The sequence below is a fragment of the Eschscholzia californica genome, unplaced genomic scaffold (genome assembly GCF_041429995.1).
Source record: "Eschscholzia californica isolate CP2 unplaced genomic scaffold, dmEscCali1.0.p SCAF_4, whole genome shotgun sequence".
Taxonomy (NCBI): Eukaryota; Viridiplantae; Streptophyta; class Magnoliopsida; order Ranunculales; family Papaveraceae; genus Eschscholzia; species Eschscholzia californica.
In genome coordinates this window covers 57,346,367-57,371,382 of record NW_028238461.1, presented here as the reverse complement: position 1 = coordinate 57,371,382, position 25,016 = coordinate 57,346,367, and the positions used below count along the sequence as shown (strand labels likewise).

Here is a 25,016-nt window from a genome sequence, read left to right as displayed (position 1 = left end):
TCTCTATCCAACCGTTTGGATTCACCCCGCTTTCTTTAATTGATTCATCAGATGCTAACATAGTGCAGGTTGACGAATGGATACCACCTCCAGAAGGGATCATTAAGATCAATGTGGATGGAGCGTTTAGAAATCTTCAAGCAGGTGCGGCGGCAGTAGCAAGGGATTCAGGAGGAACAATAATCCTTACGAAAACGCAGATTTTCGAACCGATTTCACCTCTCCACAGCGAGATGATTGGATACAGACTAGGGTTAGAGCTCGGCGAAGAAATGGAGCTTAATGACTTCATTATAGAAGGAGACTCTAGGGTTTTAACCCTTTTTCTAACCGACGATGCTCAGATAGCCCCGTGGCGCCTATCGACGGAGCTGGAAGCCCTACATGTACGCGCAAGGAATAGACACGTTACATTCCAGCATTGTAGACGGAATTCGAATCAAGTGGCCCACTCGTTGGCGGATGCAGCGTTAACCCCTTAATGTGCCTAGTTTGGTAGTTTAACCCCTTTGTTGCGCTATCTTACATTTCAGGACCTTGTTGTAACGTTTATGTTATTTCCGGAACTGATGTTGTATCTTTTATCCATTTAATAGAATGGTTTTCGCTCAAAAAAAAAAAAAGGAAAAGAAGAGTTAGCTTGCTTGTTGAACAAGGCTTAGTTGGGTTGGTTGGTTTCACTTTCGGAGGATGGACCCCATCCTCCACCATCTCGGAGCTTTCCTAAAAAAAAGATGGAAAAAATGTCAGAAGTGGGATTTGAACCCACGCCCTCTCACGAGGACCAGAACTTGAGTCTGGCGCCTTAGACCACTCGGCCACCCTGACTGTTTTGGTAAGGAAAATCACCTATTCCTTATAATCCTGTAAATTGGTACCACTTGAATCGGTGAACAGTTGAACCCTTAGGACCTTCTTCAACCCCAGGATGTGGCGACATCGAGGTGCCAAGCGACTCCATCGATAAGAGCTCTTGGGAGTCATTAGCCTGTTATCTCTGACGTACCTTTGATCCGTTGAGCGAGAGCCCTTCCACACGAGACTCCCGGATCACTATGGCCGACTTTGTCTCTGTACGATCAGCCAGTTTCACAATCAGGCAGGCTTGTACCATTAACCTCACGAGCAGAAGCCTAGCTTGAGACTAACGACCTTCGCACCCTAGACTCAGTGGCGTGTAGTGTTAGCAAGACTAAGAACTGGTCGAGTGAATTTATTACCAGTGGGGACACGTTACGTCCAATCTATGACCCAAGTCATGAAATATAACCTTATCAACTACCACAAACAATTGATCACACAAATATCCAGAACAAATACATTATTTTCAACCGTAAAGTTTGACACAATTTGTTCCAACTAGTAACACTATGTATCAAACGACCAAGGTTTACATCAACAGCATTACGACCTAAAGAGTACTTTGGCCAAAAGAATCATGCATGTATGAGTATACTTGTAACATATTGAATGTACAATCATAATAATAAGACCATGGGTCAATAAATAAATCAAGAAGAAGAAGAAGAAACAATAGCAGTCGAAGATTCTGAACTATCAACCACACCTATCACGAAACGGGGATTCAGATATGGTCGATCATAAGTATGTTTGGGTAGAGAGCTTAAACCCAGATATGACAGCCGATAACGCCAAACTAAAGAATGCAAAGAATGCCATGCTAATGGAGGCCGCTGATGAATCTGTAAATATGTTATCTGCTCCCTCCCTCATTCTATTTGTCAATGGAACCGCCGCTGACGCAGCTGATATCAGTAAATATGCTATGACCTGTAACATTAAACACTCATCATATCACATGAAAAGGACAAACATATACTAATAAAATTGAAAGTCCAAAATCAAGAGTTTATGTTTCGAAAACCCTCTAAGTTCTGTTTATCAATAGTTCAAAACCAGACTGATGATTAGTCCAACTGAAACGTGTACATATAAGTTGAAGAATTATTGGACCACATTCAGCTTGATTCAGTTAGACTGGTTTCTGATTGTTCAACAACGATGAAATACTTTAGCAACAAAGATGAAATCCTACTTGATTCAGGTAGGTTTCGCCTACGTATCATTCAGTTTAGTGAAAATGTAACCGAGATCGAAACAGGAAAAGAATCAAAGTAGGTTTATATATTCAAAGCAGGACGAAATATGTGAAGAAAAATGTTCACATTGTGAACCAGAGTAGACTATGTTACTATTTCTTATAGTACTAAATTCAAATCTAACACAGTCAACATCTATTAGAACATTCCCAAGTTGATAACTCTTGAAAGGAATGGTTTAATTATCATGAAGATCAAAGAAGACGGTCTAATGACGCCAACAACCACCGACCGACGTGATCAACCACTTGTGTATGTTACCTCCACCAGGCCGGGGGGGTTGAGGCACTTGGGTTTCAGGCTCCCTTATGTTGGGAAAAAGGGGAGGAAAACCCAACACCTTAAACAGTATGTCTACTTTTATGGAGTTCTATAGAACACAAAGGACTATTGAGTTTGTGGTTATCCAACTCAAAACCAATTTGGAATGAGTGGAAATGACCTAGACACCGGAGTTCCCATTCCCAATGTGGGACTATTGTGACGCAGACGAAATCAATTTCCATCTTGGCTAAGTAGCAATCTAGCATGTGTTTGTTAAACCCTAGGCAGGTAGTTATTAGGGCTTTTGACACTACTACCTAGAAGACTGCCATCATTCCCAACTATGAGTTTAAATAAAACAATGAGCAATAACAAGTAGTACTAGACGAATTCTAACAGGGGATCCTCTGTTCTATGAAATCGAACAAGCTATGATAAGTAATAAGTAACGAACCTGATCGCCAACAAAATCAGCAAAAGCAGTTGTCCGCTGTTGAAACATAGAATTTCCGGTTGAAACAAGATGAAGATGAGACAGAATTTGAATTCCTGTGTAAAGAGTGGATAGGATCGCAATTGCCAATAGATATCTATTCAAAACAAACACAAAATTATTGAAAATTTCAGGGACCGAATTGAAATTTGTAATTCTACCCGCTATCTATCTATATAGATCAGTTCATTTAGGGTTTATTCATTACCTGTATTCTTCGTAATTGTTGAAGTTCTTCCAATCACCGTGATTGTTAGTAGCCATAATTATGAATGAGAAAAGTGAGAAGATCAGAGCCAATGCCCTAAGAATCAAACACCCTTTCTTTAATAAATCTTCTCTCTTCAATCTACTAATTATAGATGATAACCCTCCTCCGAACCTGTTTGATGATGATGATGATCTACCCCCTTCGACGTCTGGTATGGGCGGCTCCGCTGCCTGCGGTGGTTCATTCCCGGAATTGGCCATTGTTTGTGAGATTGGGGAATGAATGAATTGGACTTTTTTAATGGTAGTAGTAGTAGTAGTATGTGATTATTTAGCGGGAAGTTGTAAAGTGTGGGGGGAGGGGGGGGGAATTAATGCAAATCTTCCATTCCAAGCAGGAGTAGTATTTTTTATTCAGAAAAAGGGTGAACTCAAAGAAAGAATTTAAGATGGAAACCAAAAAGTGGAGGAAAAGCTTCTTTTCCAACTGTTTGTGGATTTTATTACCCCTAAAAGTGCTTTTGCTTCTGAATGTAAATTTTACTTTAACTGAGTGAGGACTAGGAGTGACATTACACCCCACCACTCCCACTTAATCCATTGGTTGGACACTTGCTTAGTATTTTGGAAGTAGTAGGTTTTCTTCGGATAAGAGTGAAAATCTATGATTTATTGAACAAAATAGACTTCCAAATCCCACAGTATGACTTTAAAAATCTTTATACGGCATTTAGAGACGAAGATGTCTTTGTGATAGTATCGTATGAAGCTTATTTAATTCACGATATTAATATATGCAATGATGTATCGTGTCATATAATAATTTAATGATTTTTAAGTTATACATAAAATAATTGAGTGGTAACATGTACAATAACATTTTTTCTTTTGAAACAACCAAAATTAAAAATATACTGTAGGAAGTCTATATTAACGCACGGGTGAGTGTAATGTGAATATGAAGTTTGTCTTAACACTTATCGGAGAGATGTTACATACATTTACCGTTTTTCATGATACACTCCCACTTAAATCTATTTTTACCCTAACTCGTCTACAAGCCCAACCAAGATTATCTGGGTTGGAAGAGGATAAGGATGTGTTAATTCGATAAACCCCATATTAGCAAAAACTTTATCATCCTTGTTTGACCTCTTAAAGAGAGCACAATGAATTCCCATATTAGCAAAACTGAAACCACATTTCCTACAAGTATAAAGGTTTAATCTTATATCTCCATTATAAATTTGATTTTAAGAGATTACTTGCAAAGAACAATGGTTTAATTGTGTAAGTTACACCAATAAATCTATTGACTTCATAACTTATGAATCTTGTACTATAAATATGATCAACACTTCTCGAACCCCATCAAGCTTTCTTCAACCATTTCTTCTCATAAGAAAAGAAAAATAGGTTCACAAACCATGGCTTCTTCAACCATCTTTCTTATCTTCAACCTCCTACTATCCATTGGCATCACAAGTCTCACTAAATGCAGATGCCAAGACACAACTAAACCTAAATTTCCCGCAATTTTAGTCTTTGGTGATTCGACCGTTGATACAGGAAATAACAACTTCATCGTAACACTTTTCAAAAGCGATCATGTTCCTTACGGCCAAGAATTTCCTAATCGTATTGCAACTGGAAGATTTTCAAATGGAAAACTGGTTCCTGACTTTTTGGCGTCAGAGTTTGGAATCAAAGAGCTTGTTCCTCCTTTCTTGGACCCAACCCTATCGGATCAAGAGTTACGTACTGGTGTCAACTTTGCTTCTGCTGGATCGGGCCTTGACGATCTCACAACTCTAATCCCCAATGTTATATCAGTATCGTCTCAAATAACATATTTCAAGAATTATAAAGAAAAGTTAGAAAAAGTCGCAGGGAAAGAAGAAGCTACTAAGATTATCAATGGCGCTTTCGTTCTAATTAGTGCAGGAAGTAATGATCTACTTTTCAACTACTACGATACACCCACTCGGCATTCTCAATATAACATTTCAGGGTATCACGATTTTCTACTACAAAATCTACATGGTGTGGTTAAGGTAGTAACATGTACTCCCAATTGTACTTCGAAATGGTTCGTTCTATTTAACTTTTTTCTTTTCCGCTAATGAGTTTTGCGTTGATTATCTACTATGACAGCAACTATACGATCTTGGATGCCGAACTTTTGCACTTGCCGGTCTTGCTCCAATTGGATGTGTACCGATTCAACTTAGTGCAAAATTCAAATTTCTTACTGAACGAACATGTCTAGAAGACGAGAATAAAGACACTCTTTCATATAATGCTAAACTTGACAATTTATCTAAAACGCTACAAGCATCGCTCCCTGGAAGTACATTTAAGTATATAAATTTATACGATACAATATTTGACATGATCAAAAACCCAAAGAAATACGGTAAATATCTACACGCCCTTTTCGTTATACATTTAAATTTATAACCGAGATAATATGTTTGAAAGTTAAAGTGAAATTCGATGTTGGTGCAGGTTTTGCGGAGACAAACAGAGGTTGCTGTGGGACTGGATTAGTGGAAATGGGACCTTTATGTAATGCTGAAACTCCAGTTTGTTCAAATTCTTCTGAATACTTATTCTGGGATGCAGTTCATCCAAGTGAAGCAGTTTATAAACTTGTCACTAAGAACATTTCAGGAGCTTTTTCATCTTGAGCAATTTATGAAGAGAATTAGAATAAGTTAGGATTACTAATAGGTTTTAATAGCTAGATGATTAATTATTTACGAAGAAGACGATGATTATACTAGATCTCATCGTCTTCTTCTTGTTTTTCTGACATAGATAGAGCAATGAATCTCCTAGTTTAGTCGACATTACTTGCATATGAATCTCAAGTGTTTGAATTCCATGATACTAAAAGTTTGATAATCGAAAATGGAAAGTTTGCCCAAATTACTGTATTGATTATATGGAACATAATTCAAATTTAACATACCAGATACAACACCAACAACAACACCAGCAACTAACTACAAGAACATCACAGTAGCAGCACTCACCAGTCACCACCACCAGGTCTACCTTCGTTTCATTTCCGACCACCCGTTGATCCATTTCCTTGAAACAATTCATTAATTCGGCCTTCAATATCTTCGACAGTGTACTTGATATACCTATCTGAGTGTTTTGCTAACTCGGGAACAGTCTGAAACCTTCCCAAGAAGTTCCGATAAGCCGGAGACAAATTACCAGCAACTGATATCCTTAATTCCATCTTAAGTTGTTCATCTGCAACCACCCAAGTTGATTGATTCCGACATATTTCGTCGAAGCATTGAGTGAAAAGCTTTAGCTTTTCCTTTAGAATTTTAGAAGCCATGTTTGGAGTTAATGAACTACTCTCAAGCTTTAACACTTCAACAACTTTATTCCATGAACTTCTCTGATAGTTCACATGACATTGCCGAACTTTACCAGTGTGTTTTCGAATCCAATCGTCGCCTAGAAGAGATGCTAGTTCACTGTCTTTTACCTTTTGAACAATATACCTTCTATTGTTCATCAAGAAAACAGCAGTCAAAGCAGAATCTCTATACATCTTTGATTTTGCCTCCAAATTGCTCTCTAATAGCTCCATGATCCAAGTTATTTGAACAGATAGCGATGAAGAAGACGACGACGATGTTAAAGATCGATCAGTTCCATCTGGATTTCGGTAATCTGTTCCGTTATCTTCAAAAACTTGTTCTAGAGTTTGTCGAGAACCACAGGCTGCCCGGAGATAATTCATAACGTAGCGAGTAACTGGATGAAGACCACCACCAGGGACGGCTGCCTTTGCCGGATCCCGTCGGATTAGGTTTTCTAATTCCATGAAAATACCTCTAATAGCATCTCCTAGTCTTTTCCAGATTGTTGCCGCTTCATTTCGAAGAACCGCACAGTAGTGATCAGAGAATACATCTTCGAATTCAGGCATGAGATCTCTTAGGGTTTCAAAAACATCAAGGACTTTAAACAAACGCTCTGGAGATCGGCTACCAATTGCAACAGCATCTGCGAAATTTAGGAGCTGAATCGTTGAACCTCGACAAACCTCCATGAACGAAAGATCAGCCGCTGAAGAAAGACCGAAGAAGATTCTATCACAAATTCTTCGCTCGCTAGGGAAAAGGATTCGTAAAGAGACGTTTGCTCCTTTGATCCATCGCTCAATCTCTTCTTCAAGATCAGTCCACGCCATTTTCTGAACTTCTTCAATACTCAACCTTTGTAACCCTAATCTAGATATACTTTCCTCTAAGAAATCTCTTCTGCAACTACTGTAAACATGAGCACACTCCTTTTCAAAACCAGCAGCAACCATTCGTTTAGCGATTTCGTGCAGATCTGAAATCGTACTTGAAGGAAGTGCGTCAATAACTATATCGTAATCAGAAATCGGATTAGCAACCGGGATCTGATCTTCTCCATCTTCATTATCATCACCATCTTCATCATCATCTTCAGAATCAAATGATAAATTTCCACCAGCTTGATTTTTATTATCGTATAACCGATTCATATCAAACGAATCACCGCTTCGTTCGATTAACAATCTGAACTCATCTTCAAGACGAAACATCGCTTGTTGCAATAGATCATCAGCTCGATCTAAAAACGCAGCAATCGTCTTCTCATGAGCAATAGGTTCCCAATCCCTAATCGTAGAAATCAATTCATCAACAGCATCAAGAAAAGCAGCTGCTTCACTAGAATCAGACCAAATCGGTTGATCAGCAGAGACATACAAAGAGATCTGACGATCAAGAGACTTCAGAGTATGTTCAAGAATAGCAAAACCTCTTGGATCGTCTTCATCGATTTTATCAGACATCTTCTCCTTTGAAAATCGGCCATCAAAAGTAGAGAAAATCTGAAGAATATCATCAGTCATAGTTTCAGTACGGCCAAGTGTTTTGGCTATGTGACGAGCAACAGCTATTAATTTATCTTCACCATTTTCCGCCATCACTACTACTATTATTTATTCTCTGGAACTAGTATACTACCAGTAGTAGAAGAAGATCCTGTTCCAAACATATAAACTTAAAACTCCAAGAAACAACCACGAAACCAAGATTCTTTTTTCAACAACAAATTCACAAATTCAAAGAAGATAGCTTCAAAGAAACTGAGAGATACTAACAAAAAAGCAAGAGAGATATAGAGAGAGAGAACCAGAGGAAGCTTGAAACGACGCGGTTTCTGAGAAGGAGCCAAAATGCTAAAGAAAGGTGGTTGAGAAAATAAAAGGAAAGAAATAATACACACAGAATGAAAAGGACAAGAGAAAGAGGAAGTCGATAAAAGAAAACTGGGGGTAGATTTAGGAAATTGGGGATAAAGCATAGACTAAAGTGAAAAATGTGACTGACGTTAATGAGACAGTTGGATTCCACGTAAAGGGCTTCTGGTCTGGTCCTCCGTCCTCCTGTATTTCACCAGACGGCCGTGGTAGTATGCTTGCCCCTAACTACACCAGATTTGTAGTCCAAATAGGTGGCGGGCATCCCCGCCTTAAACTGAAAGTTAGACATGTACTCCAGAAAGTGCTGGAGGTCTCGAATTCCAGAGAATGTGGAATCTTTGGTTATTTGAATTGGGATTATTATGGTATAAATAATGTAGTTGGGCTTTAGGCCATTGTTTAGTTGGGCTATAGGCCCAATTCGATTAGACTTTGAGGGGTCAGTTATTGAGTTTATCACATCTTTGATGTATCAATGCCAAATGTAACGACATACGTAGATCGTAGTTGACTTCCTAAAAAAAAAGTTAAACATGTACTCACTAAAAGCTTACCCATTTGGAGACGTGTCTCTAAATTTTGTGCCGCTCAAAATTTGACTAGGATTTCAGTAAGCCATTAACAGTTATTTTTCTTCGCCCACAACTTCCCAAGTCAGTAGACAGACAAAATTTACATAGATAAGTGACATTTGTATTTTTCTTCTATATATCTTGTTGGGTTATCTGAAGTGGTCGAGATAATATTAGTTTAGAAGTCTGGTGCCCGATATTATAGTTGATGTTTAATTTTCTTGTTAAACATTATAATTATGAGAAGTTCTCCCTACGTAAGGAGCCATTTGGAGATGTGTCTCTCACTCGGGAAAGCTCAATCCAAATAAAGGTTAAATTGCATAACCATTTGTAGGACCTTCTTATTTGTGGGGCTAATGTTTGGTGTGGTGTGATTGGGTAAGTAACCATCAATGTACACTCTTAGCTTAACATGGTTTAGTAATTATATTGCAACAAAATTAGGTAATTTTTATAAAATTTTATTACTATATAAAAACAATTTCTACACTAACTTGATGACAAAATATACATTATAAATGGTGAGATTACACATATGGGATTAAAAATGATAGATTTTATTTATAAAAAACAGTTTGAATGGTAAAGTGATTTTTTTTTTTGGCCGTCGTACAAGTGTCGTGCGGTGCAGTACATAATAGACCAACTATCTAGACATGACAAAACATACAACTCTTTGGTGTATATACCACGTTTCTCCCTATGTCCTTTACCATGTTCTATGTCACTATGTGGGTCTACATTTTCTGGAAAGCACTGGAATATTGACACTTATTATGTTTTGGTCCTCACGTTAGTTGAAACTGTGGGAGCAATCCATTATTGACTCAGTTGAAAACAAACTTTGTCACAAACACTTCTGTCGTGAATTCTTCCTCCTCTTTGAATTTTCAAATTCTGAAGAAGAATGTCTTGACTATAATAAAAGAAATCAAAATTGGTGACCAGACAACTTCGTCCACTTGAGCCCACAGAAAAATAAAAGAACATAAAGAAAGAGTATTTTAGATAGTGAGAGGGACGACTCAAAAACTTGGATAGACTTTGTAGTATGAGAAGGACTGGTCTCCCACTATCAGCCGCTCACTGCCATCCTCTTTCCTTTTTTTTTTTTTTTTTTTTTTTTTTTTTTTTTTTTTTTTTTTTTTTTAGGATTCTTTAATCAGTTAGTGCTTCGACATATGAAATAAACACAAAAATATTAGTATAATATTTCGATTCACCAAAATTTAAAAAATTATTATACTTCCCTCTTGCTACCATGTGCCATGACCCCAACCCCACCAATACTAATATTTTATATGACAATTATAAATTGAAATTGTCAAGCAATCGTTCTCGGTTAAGGTAATATGTAAAATGACCACGACTCCAAAAAGAAAATTTGAGGAGAGATCACTATTTCCATTTTCGGGGCACAAAGAGGCTCGTATTACGAACAACAAATATTGTAAACATTAATATTTTCACCGACAAATACAAACTTAAAATACTAATTATAACACCCACAAGGTCGGTGTTCCTTATATGTAATCTTCCATTATCTATTTCTCCACCAACCTTATTAGCCTTAATCATTTGAGTTTTTTTTATAAGTTGGACACTATGGACACGACGCAACTACATTAACTAGAGATCAATTTTGTTTTTTTATTCACCTTGTGTCAATCTCGAGATAATTGTTTTAAGGGTTGAAGCAGCAGTGCAACACAAATGGACCGAACCATGGTTATGATGCATCAATAGTATTGTCGTCTAGATAATATATATCCCACGTGTATGTTAAGATTGTTTAATACTTCAGTAAAGGTTTGTTGATTATAGACAAAGCTAATAGCATTAAACTACAGGGTTTTTTAGTTTTCAATTCCTATAATGGAAATTGCAAGGACACCACAGTTTTACAAACTCCTCGCGTCTTTTACTTGCTTCTTTTATCATTTTAGGAGTCACTCCCCAAAGATTTGGGGTTTGTGGTGATTCGGGATTTAGTGAAGCAGGAATCACAACAAGTCCTATAACATCTCGGTCAGAATCCGCCTATATTCTTTTTTCTTTTGGCATTTTTCCAAGTTTAATCTGGGTCGGACGTTATATGCTTAACAACCACCGTAGCTTTATGGATCCTACGGTGTGTGATGTACGAGTCTTTGACTCCAACTTGTTTCTCTTCTCCCTCCCGTTTATTCTCTTCACCCGAAAACCTCAACGAAAGCCTCTCCCTCTCCAGAATCCATCAATGGCGTCTTCTACTCCCACTCTTCCAATCTCAAACCCCCAAGCCACCACCACCACCGCAGGACAATCTCAGCCACCGATCGCCATCCCAGCTTTCCGTGCTTTCATCAATCATCTCTCTGACACCATACGTAATACCTTCTCTCAACGCCGTCCGTGGTCAGAACTCATTGATCGTACTGTCTTTACTCTACCAGATTCACTATCTGAAGGCGTTTCCCGTGCTCGGAAGAATTTCACCTACTTTCGTATCAACTACTTCACCGTTGTTGCTCATTGTTGATCGTTTTTACTCACGGTGCGCTTAGGGCTCCTGAAGATCTATTCCTTGACGAACAAGAACCGACGTCAGTCGGATTCCTCTCTTTCCTCGGTGGAGTTTCTAATCCCGTTGCGCCTCCAACTGCCATTGGACGAGTCTAACTTGTCTAATCATCTCATCAGATCGTCTCTAATTATCAGGTTAGACCTAATTAGGTAACACACCCTAATTTTTTTTCTCATTCAACTAACTTAATATCGGGTTGTTTTCTTTGTAATTCTCATAACTTACATATGATTTGTTATTAATCGTTACTTCTGATTACGTTATAGCTGAAGTTGATTGAAATGTGGGTTCTCTTTTATTTGTTTTTTCACTTCCAAGGTTTATGTTCAATAGATGATTATTTAGAGGTGTTTTTTTTTCCTTTTTTGTTGAATTTATTTAGAGGTGTTAAGTATGCAAAAGTATTTGGAGATATTTAGATATATTAAAAAGATCAAGGTCCGTCAACATTAGTAGCCCAAGTGGTCGATAATGTTAACATAAACTTCTCATCCTGGTGTCCCAGGTTTGATTCCCATAGTAGGTGGATTCCATGGTTATTTTTTTTCAAGAGCAAATACTTTCATAAATAGTTCCTGTTACATCGAAAATTAAAACAAGGACTAAAAAGTAACTAAGTTAACAGAAAGGGCCAAATAACCAAGAGTCACCGATCTTAGATTAATTCAGCACGCGCTAGGTTATGAGTCTAAGATTTCATGGTTTATTGAACTTGAGTTATTAATGTATAAATGATGTAGTTGGGTTGTAGGTCATGGTTTAGTAGGGCTCTTGTAAGAGTTTAAATTAGGCGATTATCGTACTTATCGCATCTTTGATGTATCAATGTCATGTAATGACTGTCGCATAATGTAGTCAATTTCCAACAAAAAGGAACAAAAATCCAAGTCGATAACACATTTGCTTTTAGTACCTGCGTGCAAGCGAAACAAACTTCCACTCTACTAAAGTGATAGTATGACCCACGTAGGTTTCAAAGAGGTGACAATGACGATGGCAAGTGAGGATACTGGTGGGCTGGCGATGGTAGTGGGTTGATGGAGGGGGTGGTGAAATCTATATAATAAGGGAGGAGGGTATCTTTCCCCTCCTCCCAACGACCAAGATTTACTCGTATATGTTTATCTATATAATAAGGGAGGAGATTATCTTTCCCCTTCCTCCGAACAACCAAGATTTACTCTCCTATGTTTATCTCTAATAGTTGGGACTTTCTCAAAGTTTGAGGGTTCAGATTTGATTAGAATTCATTCAATGGTTAAGATTATAAGAAAAAACATCTTTTCAAAGATCCCATTTTTCTTTGGGAATATCCATATTATTATTGTAGGCACCTCATTTACATATGAATCCCTTAAACTTTAGCCTTTGAGGACCTATAGCTGCAACGTGGGGCACGTTAGATCAACCACAATTATCTTAAAGCCAACCTCAGTGATGCATCTGATAGAACTGTCCGTGTCCGGCGGACACGGGCTATGCCCTCGTAGTAATATACAGGTGTGGTGAATTGTAATATACCAATAGTTGTAGACTCAAATACTTTTCATGTGTTTTCCATATTGAAATTTCATTAGAAAAAACTTTTTCATGGTTATCTTCAAATACTTATAAAATCTCAGTCCTTAGTGCTTCGAAAAAAGGAAAACAATTTCACTTTTTTTTTTTTAAGCAAAACACAATTTCACTTGGTAAGAGTTCATTAATATCTGATTTACAAGAAAGAAATGAAGAACATTATTGCCTTCATATATTACTAATTATCTAGCTACTAAAACCTAATAGTATTCCTAAAAGCTGTTCAAGTTGAAAAGGCATAAATGTTCCTAGTGACAAGTTTATAATCTTGTTGTAAGTGAAGCTTGAAGGGTACAACGCAAATTGTCAAGTTTAGCATTAAATGAAAGAAATTTAAAGCCTATTAGACAATTGTCAAGGAGAAGTTCTAAAGGCACCTGTATGATTCTGTTTGGTGCCCCATTTACACATAAAGACCTTTGGACTTTGCCTTTGAAGGGGGTGCCAACTGCCAACAAATGAAGATGAAAGAAGAATGAAAATAAAATGGGGGAAAAATGTCAAAGCCATGGTTTTCTTCAAGGGGCGGATGATAGATTATTCACCTCGAGGGAGAATGAGGGAGTCAAAAACAAAAGTTGCATTGAATCATAATTCACTACTCCTAGAACGGTCGGTATGATAAATATCTTTGACGTTTCTTTCGGTAGCGTAATAGTCAGGGGAGACTACGAGTCCTAATTTTAAAGGTACCAGAATGTGGAATCTGAGTTAGCTACGCCACCACGTGGAAATCCAAATCTATCAAAAATCACCATTATCCAGTTCATATTTGAGCATCACTCAAAGAACCATATTGTGATTGTGAAATGCAATCTGGTTCCACTTTTTAGCCTAATAATATATCCAACGGCACAGGCACTTGGGTCGACTTTAGAACATATCTGGACCGTTCTTCAATATAATTTTTTGCCAGTTCCAGGATTACATAAGATTTTTCAACCGTAGGATCATGAGTTCTTCGGCGTTGTTATTTATCGTCATTTCCCGCGCCAGGCCGCCAAACCTTTATTTAGGGAACCCTCCTCCTCAGTTACGACTGAAAATAAGTTTTTGCCTCTTCTCCTCCTTCTATCTCTCTCAGTTTCTTCTCCTTCGAATCTTTATTGATAGAAGAATAAACCCTAACCCTAGTAGTTCAGAAAATTAGGGAGTAAACCCTAACCCTAGTTCCGATGGCGTCTAGGTTTGGTATGATTGCTGGTATTCCTGAACGCAAGATTCGTCCGATTTGGGAATCAGTTGATTCTCGTCAATTCAAAAATGGTTTGAAGCACACTACAACTTTGCTTTCTAAGTACCCTAATTCTCCTTATCTTATGGTAATAAGCTATTTCAATTCTTTCAACGATTCATTTTTGTTCTCGAATGTGCTAAAAAAATTCAGTTTTTGTTTGAGATTTTTAAACTTGCCGCATTTATCTGATTAATATGGTGTTTTCTTAGATGGATCCATGAAAAAGATTCTTTATTTTGTTATTTCTGATCGGATTATACTGTAATTTGAGTTTCTCGAGACAACCTGGATTGTTTGATTGTTTTCTTTCTCTTGGTTTAGGCAATGAAGGCGCTTATATTGGAAAGAATGGGAAAACCTGATGAAGCATTATCTCTCTGTTTGAGTGCAAAAGAACGATTGCTATCGGATGATTCAGTTCACGGAGATGAACACACTCTCAACACTATACAAACCGTTTGCCAACGTCTTGATCGCTGTAAGAATACCTTTTCTATCAAAATAGTAGTTTTGCCATTTGTGGTTGTTTCACAGAAAATACTTTCTTCCTTGAGGTAATAGTATTCATGATATAAAGTTCCGTTTTTATTGATGTTTCAGTGGATCTAGCAACAAGTTGTTACGAAAATGCTTGTGGGAAAGTTTCTAATAATTTGGAGCTAATGATGGGACTCTTTAACTGTTACGTGCGCGAGTGTTCATTTGTGAAGCAACAACAGGTTAGAAGGCATATACATATATATCTTTAATATTTCCGTTCCTTATGATGCAAAATTTGAGCTTCACCCTTCTTAGCTGGTTTATATGATTAATTTGGGGGTTTTCGTTTATTTCTTGGCAGACAGCCATAAAAATGTACAAGATTGTTGGAGAAGAAAGATTCTTGCTCTGGGCCGTTTGTAGCATTCAACTACAGGTTTTCCTCCTAACTGCATTGTGCTTTTGTAGTTTCACTTAGACACCAAGTGTTTGGATATGAATATAATATGCTATAACCAACACCAAATTAACCGGTATGATTGACATCTGTAACCTTCTGTTTCTTCAAACTCCGTCACTAAGGAAATTCATTATGTGTCCTAGTTTAGGTCAGCAAAGCCGAAATGGGATAATAACGTGCTAAACCTATACAAAATTCTCCTATTATATTCATGGGTACTCATGAATGTAAGAATTTATTTGAAGCGCAAGACGTTCTATGCTTCTTTCCTATACCAAAAATGAAATGCCTATTTCGGTGATTGGGCAGGTGTTTTGTGGCAATGGGGGAGAGAAATTATTGCTCCTTGCGGAAGGCTTGATCAAGAAGCATGTCACCTCTCATAGCTTGCATGAACCAGAAGGTAAGATATAATTGTTTAACATTTTATTATTTATATATTTTATTATTTTGTAAAGTGTCCAACGCCAATAACCATCAAATACTGTCCCATTTTTGACAATTTGCTCAAACTTTGTGTAGCCTTTCTCGTATACATTTCTGTCTTGGAGCAGCAAGCTAAGTACAACACTGCCCTTGAGGTTCTCTCGGGGGAGTTGGGATCACTTCTAGTAATCGAAGTTGATAAGCTACGTATACAGGTACTTTCTGATGCTTTATATTTCTTGAGAGGATGAACACTTGGCCGTTGGATCTTTGTAGGCTTACTCCATGTTCTACAATAAAGTTTTTGTTGTGAGGTAGGATTGCCTGAGTTTCTTTGTTAAATGCGAAGTAGTTGGTAGAAATCCCTTTTGAATTATAACATTGGGAAAGGAAGCTAGTTAACTGCGCTCGCAAACTGAGCTAGAACGTTCTAACTCAATATAGTTCTCTTATTTTCTATAATTACTGCATACGTCTCAAAGTTCAAATTGTCAGTTGGTGTTACTTTTTAATTGAACTTAAAAAAACAGTTGGTAACTATATTTTTAACGTAAAAAACTTACTCTTATGTGCATGAACTCGCAATCTGACAACGATTAGTAGCTTAGTGAAAATCATCTTACAACTTAGTGGTTGGTGTCTGACATTAAAAATTAGATGATACATTGTCAAAAAGCTATATATGTAAACCAAATCAGTTAAAAAGTTACTTTATCATGCTATTATGGGACTAAATCTGGAATACCTAGTCAACGGAAAGGCATTGCTTGAGGATAAATCTGTTTAGTTATGTGTCATTATGATTTAATATTTTATACATTCTTTTGTCCAATAGACAAGAATGGAAGATATTGCACTTCGGGAGGTGTCCTTCCAGGTTCTTGATATATTTGTTATCTAATTCGTCTTCTCTTGTTTCCATGTTTGACTTCAAGTTGACAGGGAAGGCTTCTTGCTCGTTCGTGTGACTATATTGCTGCTGCTGAGATTTTCAAGAAAATATTAGAATCATGGTAATCTTGTAAAAGATAAGCATTAGTTTCATTCTTGCTGTAGTCCAAATCTGAAACCATCTTATGATGCTATTCACTAGGGAAAGTGTACTCTTCGTTAGATATTTTTGCTTCTATCTCGAAATGTCTATCAGATTTTTTCATTTGTCTCTTTTTTCCCCCTTTTTTAAATGATGTGTTAGACTTTATGTTAGAGGGTTCACCAGTTAGGTCTTAAGGTATTATCCTTTTACGGGGAATTCAAACTGGGAACGCTGTAGTGATGTTATTGAAGTGGTCAAGTGGCTAAGGATCTCCATCAAAGTTACGTTAGAGCTTTTCCAGTTATTTGTCATTCGTCAATCATTTTGCTTTCCCGTTCCCTGCGATGGGCTTGAATTTGGGTGTTAATTCTTGGGAATTTGTAAGGCTATATATAAATTCCCAGGTAGACCTTTTGTGGTGAGCTCCGCCCTTAAGAGAGCCCATCCGTCGGTCGGCCAATATTGGATAGTCAACTAGCGCACAGGGTAACTCGAATATAAATATGTAAAAATACCCTACGTACTCATTGTTTTTATGTGTTTCTCGCTTTCCACTTACAGTGTTCTTTTTCTTTCATGCAGCCCTGATGATTGGGAGAGTTTCCTAGATTATTTAGGATGTTTGCTCGAGGATGATACAAGATGGCGGAGTGGAACCGTTAATAATAAAATTCATCCACCAAAATTTGTTGATTGCAAGTTAACTCATTTGTCCGAAGAAGTGGTGCATTCCGAAATCTTTCATTTATGTCTGCCATTCATTTTTTTCCTTCGTATTTACTTCAATATACTGACTTTGAATTTTGCGAAATGGCCAGTTTGATTTACGAATATCTGATGCATTATGCTTCATAGAAAAGCTACAATCTGAGACTGGTGCTCAATTTATGAGATGTCCATACTTGGCAAAGCTGGAGATTGAAAGAAGGAAACGCCTCTATGGCAAAAGTGAAGATGCCAATTTGATGGAGGCACTTGTAGAGTACTACCAGAGGTTCTTTTCTGTCTATTTTATTTCTTGATCTTTGTTGTTGGGCATGTATTCCAGAAGGAGATTGCCGTTGGTTATTTGCCCACTTTTTGTAGACCTTACTGTTAATATGGACTTGCCTTTTACAGTTCTAACTTATAGTATTTAGGTCTCACTGTTTTCTATTGTACGAGGTGCACATTACTGATTGCTCACTGATACTCTTGTATTCTTTTTCTCTAACATTACAATGTTGACAAGTGATTGTATAGTTGTTGTCTAATTTAACTTGTGATTATTCGAGAGAAAGCTTACCTGATTAGAGTATCAGTTGTGTTGTGTAATTTGCATTTTTGGGGGAGGGGGAAAAACTATCAGTGTTGTGGATGTTGCCTACTAAACAAGTTTAGCGGTCAAATATAATCGACGGGCTTGATCATATTCAAGAACTCAATTTCTTGTGTTTTCAATCATTGTAATACGATCTTTGCTTGACTGCTTTACATCTATTTGTTAAATTTGTTTTGTTAAATTTTTCCTTGGTTCTGAATTAGATGATAATGTTGTTCGATCCGTATATTTACTGAAGAATGGATAAGTAAGTGGATCCTGCATTCTTGCATTACCTTATTCTTATCATCTGGAATTGCAGATTTGGTCACTTGCCTTGCTTTGCGTCCGATGTGGAGATGCTCCTCCAAGTATTAACCAACTTGGAAGAGTTGGAGTTGATAGAGAAGTTCACCAGGCTCAACTTGTCTCAGTCTAACGGTCCTGTAAAAGCGTTTGAGGGATTAATTACCATCTTCAAAATCCAAGAATGGTCTGGAGACATTTTTAAGCTCCCTTTAGAAGGTGAAGTTCCTCTATTTCTACAGTTATAATTATTGTTGTTAGGTTTTGGAAATTTGACATCTGCTTCATGTATCCAAATTGAGCTATTTCACAACTGATTGTGTTGGAACTGTTCATGTTCTCCAGAGCTTGAAGAAACTAGTATGCGTAGGGCAGATTTGTATTGTAGAAATCTTTCATTATCGAAGGACTTGGATCCCCAAGAAACTATGCACGGGGAAGACCTTTTATGCATGGCATGTAATGCCCTAGTTCAGGTATATTCTTTAGATTTATTGGGTATGTTAGATTGTTACGTTATATATCATTCATTTTGCAATTATTATTGGTTACAAAATTATTGAAGTAAGTCGTACTTATATTTGAGTTGCTTGCATGCTATAGTTATTCTGGCGCACCAGACAACTAGGTTATCTCGTGGAGGCAATTATGGTTTTGGAGTTTGGCTTGTCTATCCGAAGGTGATAAACATAAGTACACTTCTGTATTGAACTTGTAGTCAGACATCTTCTTGTAGTGTGAAGTCCTCTTTATGAATCAAAACACTTGATATGTGCAAGTCAAGTGATCTATGTTCGGCTGGAGTAGTACTATGTGTTGGTTACTCAGTTTATTGAGGTGGTCCTTTTGTATTCGATCAGTTTCTCTTTTGTAGGATGACTGGCATCTATTGGTGGGTGCATTTGGCTTTAGGAGGACTTTCATGGGTGATTGGAAGTTCAACTCCTTTCTAGCCTATTTAGACGATACACGGAATTGTTTGAGTCCCAAACCAACCTTCACCCTTGAATTTGAAAATCCCTTGTTTTTCTAATACAAATGTTAATCAAAGTAACTAAAAGGGGCAAGGGCTCACCTCAAATTTCACAATCCCTTGTTTGTCTCTTGGTGAAGGACATTTCATTTCTGATTTGAAACTAGTAGGTTCATTACATAGGATGAAAATGGTCCACTGTCCTTTTTCTTGGACACTCTGGGCATAATTCCTTTTCCAAACATTTACTGTTGGCATGAAACATGCCTTGATAGGATGAGGCGTGTAGAGAAATATCCCGGAGAATTTTTATATGCATGTTTTTCTGATCTAGATATTCAGCTAGGACCCATGCAATAAATGGTAGCTTTTGTTTCAAATGGTATAAGCTTATTTATCCAAGGGAACCTTTCAATCTCATACTCCAGTTAGCTTATTTCGGACTAGTTTCTTATATTCAGAGATGGTAAAGAATTTTCATATGTTATAAATATTAGAAGGAAACACGATTGAAATTACATTTACAAGTTCTCAGCTTCCCAATTACGCATTCCATGCAGTGGTGATAAGCCCATGGTAAAAAGTAAACCATGAAAACATGTCATGCTCTCTGTTGTTTGATTAGCTTACCTATGTATGTTCCACAACCTGCAGGTTCATTTCGCAGTACAAGATTTTGTTGGTGCACTTGTATTCATACTTCAATGCCCTTCCACTGGCATATCAATGGTAGGTGATCTTTGTATTTAATGCAAATTCTTATTGTTAGTAATGGAATTTGTTAAGAAGTCTTTGGGGTGCAGCCATCTTTACTTAACATCTCTCTGACAGGTATAAAACACTTGACATCAAGAACATCCTGTTAGAAACAGTCTCACATCATATTGTACCCCAAATGCTGTCATCACCCTCCTGGGCTGATTCAAGTGACCTCCTAAGAGGCTATCTCAGTTTTATGGATGACCACTTCGCAGAATCTGCTGATCTAACCTTTCTTGCGTATCGTCATCGTAATTACTCAAAAGTAAGTTTGCTTCTTCAATTTTTTTTTTTGCTTTACTTGTCCATCTTAAATTTTTTTCCTAACAATGTTGGTGGAATGTACAGTGCAGATTGATGGTTGTATTTGATGTTCTTATGTTCTCATATCTGTTTCATATAAACTTTAGGAGTAAGGGAGAGACAATCAATTTGTCCTTTTCTCTTGTTTAATTAGTGTTCTTTTACCGTTCTCTGCTTCTGGCAAAATTCAGTCTCGCTTTGTGTGTCAGCATGTATTGAATATAAAGTCCTTATGCCTTACTAATAAATCATAGTTTTACAGTAATTCACCTGTGTAGTGTGTACCGTGCTATCACTTAGGAATGCTAATTGCTAGAATTGATGTTATATTAATAATATATACTGGAATAATATATAATAATATATTTTTTATATATATGCATATACTGGAATAATATAAGGAGTGTAAAAATAAATGAGATTATGGTCTTTTCAATCTTGAGCTTTTCACAGAAATTCGTCCAAGGGTCATGAGCCTCATCGGATCATAGATCTTTGGTGATACCAATTTTGGGAAAAATGCCCTTCTGTTGCTCGTGTATGGGTTGCACTTTTGGCTAAATGATACTGACGAAAATTTTGTTGCAATGATGTTTTTGATGTCTGTTAATCCCATCAGCAAGTACTTGAAACATAGACACATAAGAAATTGGGAAAGGGTGCAGAGGGATAAAATCTTGTGTTATAACAATATTGTAAATTTTCATTTATTAGGTAATAGAATTTGTCCAGTTCAAAGAACGGTTGCAACATTCTCATCAGTATTTGAGTGCAAAACTCGAGATCCCGATGCTACAACTAAAGCAGAAAGCAAATAATATTGAGGAAATAGAGGTAGGTATTCCTTGGAACTCCTAAATTCTAATATATTGAAACTTTTGTAGTAAATATCTCGGTTGGAGAAAAGTTCCTAGCGGTAAGAAATTATGTTCTTTGCAGTGCGTCCTTGATAGCTTCAATTGCGGCATTCAATTACTCGAGCTTTGTAGCGAGGAAAGATGCAAATACTTGACGTTCAACGATGATATGCAATCACGACCTTGGTGGACGCCCGCTCCCGATATCAATCATCTTTTAGGTCAGTACTTAGTAGGTATTCAAATGTTCAAGGCCTAACTTTTATCTGATAAAATTTGTTGCATTTTTTTTTACTGTAGGGCCATTTGATGAGAACATCGTTCCCAGTCTTCGGGAAAGCTCGGTATAGAATTTTCTCTTATTTGAAAATGCTTATTTAATAGACGAAAGATGTCTTTTTTCACGTGTTAACATTCACATCTCGATCTGGTTACAGCAAGAACGAACTAAGAAGAGGGAAGAAAATGTGCGAAAAGACATTGAGAGGAGGTCCCTCTTTCCTCGACTGATCTATCTCTCTATTCGGTGTGCATCGTCACTGAAGGAAAATGTAGTAGCAAGTGACTCTCAATCTGATGATAGCAAATTGGAACTTATGACATTGCTTCAGCGCTATGCCGGAAGCCTTGGTTTGCCCTTCAATGATGCAGTTGACAAGATTGTAGGAATTTCAAGTGGCCAAATACCTTTTGAGGTAAGATATTATATTTGCTTAATTTATGATGTCAGCTGTAAATGCTTTTAGAATCTAGATCCTCAACGAATCCATTGCGAGACAAACTCGTTCCTGGTAAACTACACTTATTCACCGTAACTGTACTTGCTCGAAAAAGGCGTTGACATAATGTTATTATTGCAACAGAGTCTTGGTTACGACGTTATCTCCTGGATGAACTTCGCTGTTTTCCATAATGCATCGAAATTAGGTTGCTGTCAACCCAGTTTACCTTATGAAGATGGATGTGGACCCAGTTCATGGCACATAGTGGACAGCATGATTGAGAAATACACACAAGAGAAGCTCAACGATATGCAACCCGCAATAAGGTCCCCAGGAGTTGATCTAACAGACTTGGTGCAAATTGTATCAGAACCCATATCCTGGCACTGTGTTGTTATTCAGGCATGCATCAGAACATCATTTCCTTCTGGAAAAAAGAAAAAGAAAAGCGACCATGCGGATAAGTTGAGCCCTCCGTTAATTAAGGCGATCTTAGCTTCAATTAAGAATTTGTGTAGTACACTAGAAGGGATCACAAAATTGCTAAAGAAAGAGATTGACCATCCAGTTGACGACAAATTGGATATCTTGCTCTCTCCCCTTCAGAGGACAGGATGCAAGCAAGGACCAGGGCAGGTTATCCAGATTCTAGAGGGGACAGCCGCCTCGACTGAATTCGGTGATCGGATATCTGAAGCGTTAAGGTCATGGAATGCTGTAAGTGTAGGTAGGAAGATTGTAAATGCTCAGGAGAAGACATTGTCTGAGTTTATTCAAGTAAGTGAATCCAAATTGAAGTTACTGGAGGCATTGAAGCAACAGATGCTGCAACTCCATTAGAGAGCAGCTATATTCTCTGTGTGCCGAGGTGGAAGGGCGGGAGAGGATGTGCAAGTAAGTTGTTCCATTTTTTTTCCTATTGTGTTCCTCCTGTCTGCGAGTTTTACATAATCGTTTTTTTTTTTTAGTTTGAAGGCAGTTTTGACTGCTTTTTTTTGTTTGTTTTGTAATTTTTTCGGGAATTGTAAGCTTGGGTGGAATTCTTTTTCATGGTTTGAATTTTGGTAGAATCATAAGGAATTGTGACCATAAAGTTGCTGATTATAATTTGAGAATATTTGTTTGTGATTTCAGATTTTTTTCACCCATTCACTAGGTTTACAAGATATAGAAAATCTATTGTTCTTCCTTGTCTGCCAAGGAAGCTGAGTAAATTGTAAAGTAAAGAATAGAGTATGGATCAACAATTCCAAGAATTAAGCTATTCTAAACTTCATCAAGTTCTCAACCAATATGTTTTACTAAAAGCTTATCGTATAGTCGTCACTCTTAATATAAAGACTACGTCTCTCTCTCTCTCTCTCTTAGACTGGATCATATCTTCTGATAATTTAGATTATCCTACCAAAGTTGATAATTTTACCCCTATGAACTACATGAAGATTAGTTTGAGGTAAATTGTGACCCAAAAATTGAAATATTGAATCCATGATCTTCTGAGTTGTTTTGAGGTATTTTTAAGGTAAACTGTACACCAACGTAGCAAGCAGTTGATACCAATATGATATTGACTCGATGTATACCACACCAGGCCAGGAGCATTTTCGTTTAGACATAATTGTTGTCTGCAATAATCAATTATGTTAATGAAAGAGGGATTTTTTTTGCTGATATTGAGACAAATAAGAAAGACGTGTGAGAAATTAATATTATTATTTTTTTAAATTGGACCAAAAGTGTGTAGTTTGACAGCCCACCTAGAAGAGAGTTAGTTATTTTAAGGTCGTTTTGATAAGACATTATGTAATACTTTTTTTTTTTTTTTTAACGAAAAATGATCTATTCTAACCAATAAATCAACTAACTAATATTAAATTTCTTTTCGTTTTCTCATTCTAATATTGTAGGTCAACTTCTAAACGCTTAACTAAATTCATGAATTATATAATTCGAAGTACTTTAGTAGTTTAGTCACAAGGAATACTAATATAATATGGATCATAAATAAAAGAATGTTTTTAGTTAATGGCTTGTTACACAAGCTCCTAAAGTCCCCTTTTAACCTAAGCTCTTAAACTAAAACTAAAGTCACTAAAGTACACAAGTGTTTTTATTAAAAAAATAAAAATAAAGAAGAAAAAGTATGTCAACTATCAACTTCAAAGTTTCATTTATTGAATTACTGTGGGTGTTCTTGTTATTTACTAAAGTTTTTTTTTTTTATTCAAATGTTGGGTTTGAAATAATGGATGGTGATAATTGATTACTTGAAGGATCAGCAAAGATGAAACATATGTGAATTTAGGGCATTCTGGTTGTTGAATGGACAATTTTGTTTGATTAATATCTTTCACCAGAATAACAACAAGTTTACTTGATGTTCTTTTCTATCTTCCTCCATTTCTCATCCTGTAAATATTAATGGTCCTACAAAATCTCCTAGCTTAGAATCTTAGATTTGTTTGTCTCATCAATTCATATATAAAAAGAAAGATAAAATAATAATCGTCAAGTCTATGTATTCGATTTTTTCTAATCGTATTTTCAATCCGTTTGATATACTGATGTTGCAATATAAATTTTTGATGCAAAACACTTATATTAAAAAGAACATACCGCATGATATATTTCTGAGTCAATTTCTTCTGAGTAGGATTCTAAGAGAAAAAAATATTGTAACTGATAGATAAAACTAAAATACTCCATCTAACTCTTTCTTCCTTTCTCTTTTATTAACTTTTTTTTACGTGGTTCGATTGCATCAATCTCTCTGGATTCACTTCTTCTAATATAAGAAAAGGTAGCTAAGAAAATGACTTCTAAGTTTTTTCTAACTTGAGAGGATTTTCACCACTTGAGATAATATGATGAAAAGACATCATAGCAAAGCTACTTTATTTAACAATCATAACCAACCATTGACATTTTCATTAAGATTATCTAAAAACTCCAACAATTTGTTTGAGAAAATGAACCCTAAGTATACTTTTTAGTTTTTACAAAAGAAAAACTTTGACTATGGTGGTTAATGATGTAGTTTCCTCTTGTTTAGGGATTTATACAACCAAATAAATTTGCCTTA

General features: G+C 36.7%; 3 protein-coding genes, 1 non-coding gene and 1 pseudogene across 4 annotated transcripts; 2 read left to right on the top strand and 3 right to left on the bottom strand.

Annotated features, from left to right (window-relative positions):
- Window positions 1-744: 744 nt before the first annotated feature.
- On the bottom strand, window positions 745-828 carry TRNAL-CAA (transfer RNA leucine (anticodon CAA)). Its single transcript has one exon. It is a non-coding gene; the product is annotated as a tRNA-Leu (tRNA).
- A 463-nt stretch (window positions 829-1,291) lies between these two features.
- Window positions 1,292-3,604, bottom strand: LOC147546768 (CASP-like protein 4B1). Its single transcript, XM_086632324.1, has 3 exons — window positions 3,086-3,604; window positions 2,839-2,974; window positions 1,292-1,791 (listed from the first exon to the last, which is right to left on the bottom strand). The coding sequence occupies exons 1-3, from the start codon at window positions 3,346-3,348 to the stop codon at window positions 1,600-1,602; spliced, it is 591 nt and encodes a 196-aa protein (XP_086488450.1). The 5' UTR covers window positions 3,349-3,604; the 3' UTR covers window positions 1,292-1,599.
- A 910-nt stretch (window positions 3,605-4,514) lies between these two features.
- On the top strand, window positions 4,515-5,777 carry LOC147546767 (GDSL esterase/lipase At2g31540 pseudogene; annotated as a pseudogene).
- Window positions 5,778-6,008: 231 nt separating this feature from the next.
- EXO70B1 (exocyst subunit exo70 family protein B1) lies at window positions 6,009-8,518 on the bottom strand. The gene has a single exon (XM_086632323.1). It carries the CDS (start codon window positions 8,075-8,077, stop codon window positions 6,155-6,157), a length of 1,923 nt encoding a protein of 640 aa, XP_086488449.1. The 5' UTR covers window positions 8,078-8,518; the 3' UTR covers window positions 6,009-6,154.
- Window positions 8,519-13,618: 5,100 nt separating this feature from the next.
- Window positions 13,619-23,067, top strand: LOC147546765 (Tetratricopeptide repeat (TPR)-like superfamily protein). The gene is made up of 19 exons (XM_086632319.1): window positions 13,619-14,397; window positions 14,634-14,790; window positions 14,913-15,031; window positions 15,154-15,228; window positions 15,562-15,655; window positions 15,775-15,893; window positions 16,621-16,691; window positions 17,297-17,438; window positions 17,533-17,708; window positions 18,337-18,539; window positions 18,666-18,796; window positions 18,924-19,000; window positions 19,948-20,022; window positions 20,125-20,317; window positions 21,070-21,189; window positions 21,295-21,433; window positions 21,513-21,556; window positions 21,650-21,907; window positions 22,076-23,067. Exons 1-19 carry the CDS (start codon window positions 14,251-14,253, stop codon window positions 22,772-22,774), a joined length of 3,039 nt encoding a protein of 1,012 aa, XP_086488445.1. The 5' UTR covers window positions 13,619-14,250; the 3' UTR covers window positions 22,775-23,067.
- Window positions 23,068-25,016: the final 1,949 nt, after the last annotated feature.

What these genes read in the sequence shown, in the direction of transcription:
- LOC147546765 (XM_086632319.1), top strand. Translation starts at nt 14,251, where the DNA reads ATGGCGTCTAGGTTTGGTATGATTGCTGGTATTCCTGAACGCAAGATT. An exon ending in TAGCTTGCATGAACCAGAAG is followed by an intron (nt 15,656 to 15,774) that starts GTAAGATATAAT and finishes AACTTTGTGTAG; the next exon opens with CCTTTCTCGTATACATTTCT. An exon ending in CTCATTTGTCCGAAGAAGTG is followed by an intron (nt 17,439 to 17,532) that starts GTGCATTCCGAA and finishes CGAAATGGCCAG; the next exon opens with TTTGATTTACGAATATCTGA.
- LOC147546768 (XM_086632324.1), bottom strand. Translation starts at nt 3,348, where the DNA reads ATGGCCAATTCCGGGAATGAACCACCGCAGGCAGCGGAGCCGCCCATA. An exon ending in AACAATTACGAAGAATACAG is followed by an intron (nt 2,975 to 3,085) that starts GTAATGAATAAA and finishes TGTTTTGAATAG; the next exon opens with ATATCTATTGGCAATTGCGA. An exon ending in CTGATTTTGTTGGCGATCAG is followed by an intron (nt 1,792 to 2,838) that starts GTTCGTTACTTA and finishes TTAATGTTACAG; the next exon opens with GTCATAGCATATTTACTGAT.
- EXO70B1 (XM_086632323.1), bottom strand. Translation starts at nt 8,077, where the DNA reads ATGGCGGAAAATGGTGAAGATAAATTAATAGCTGTTGCTCGTCACATA.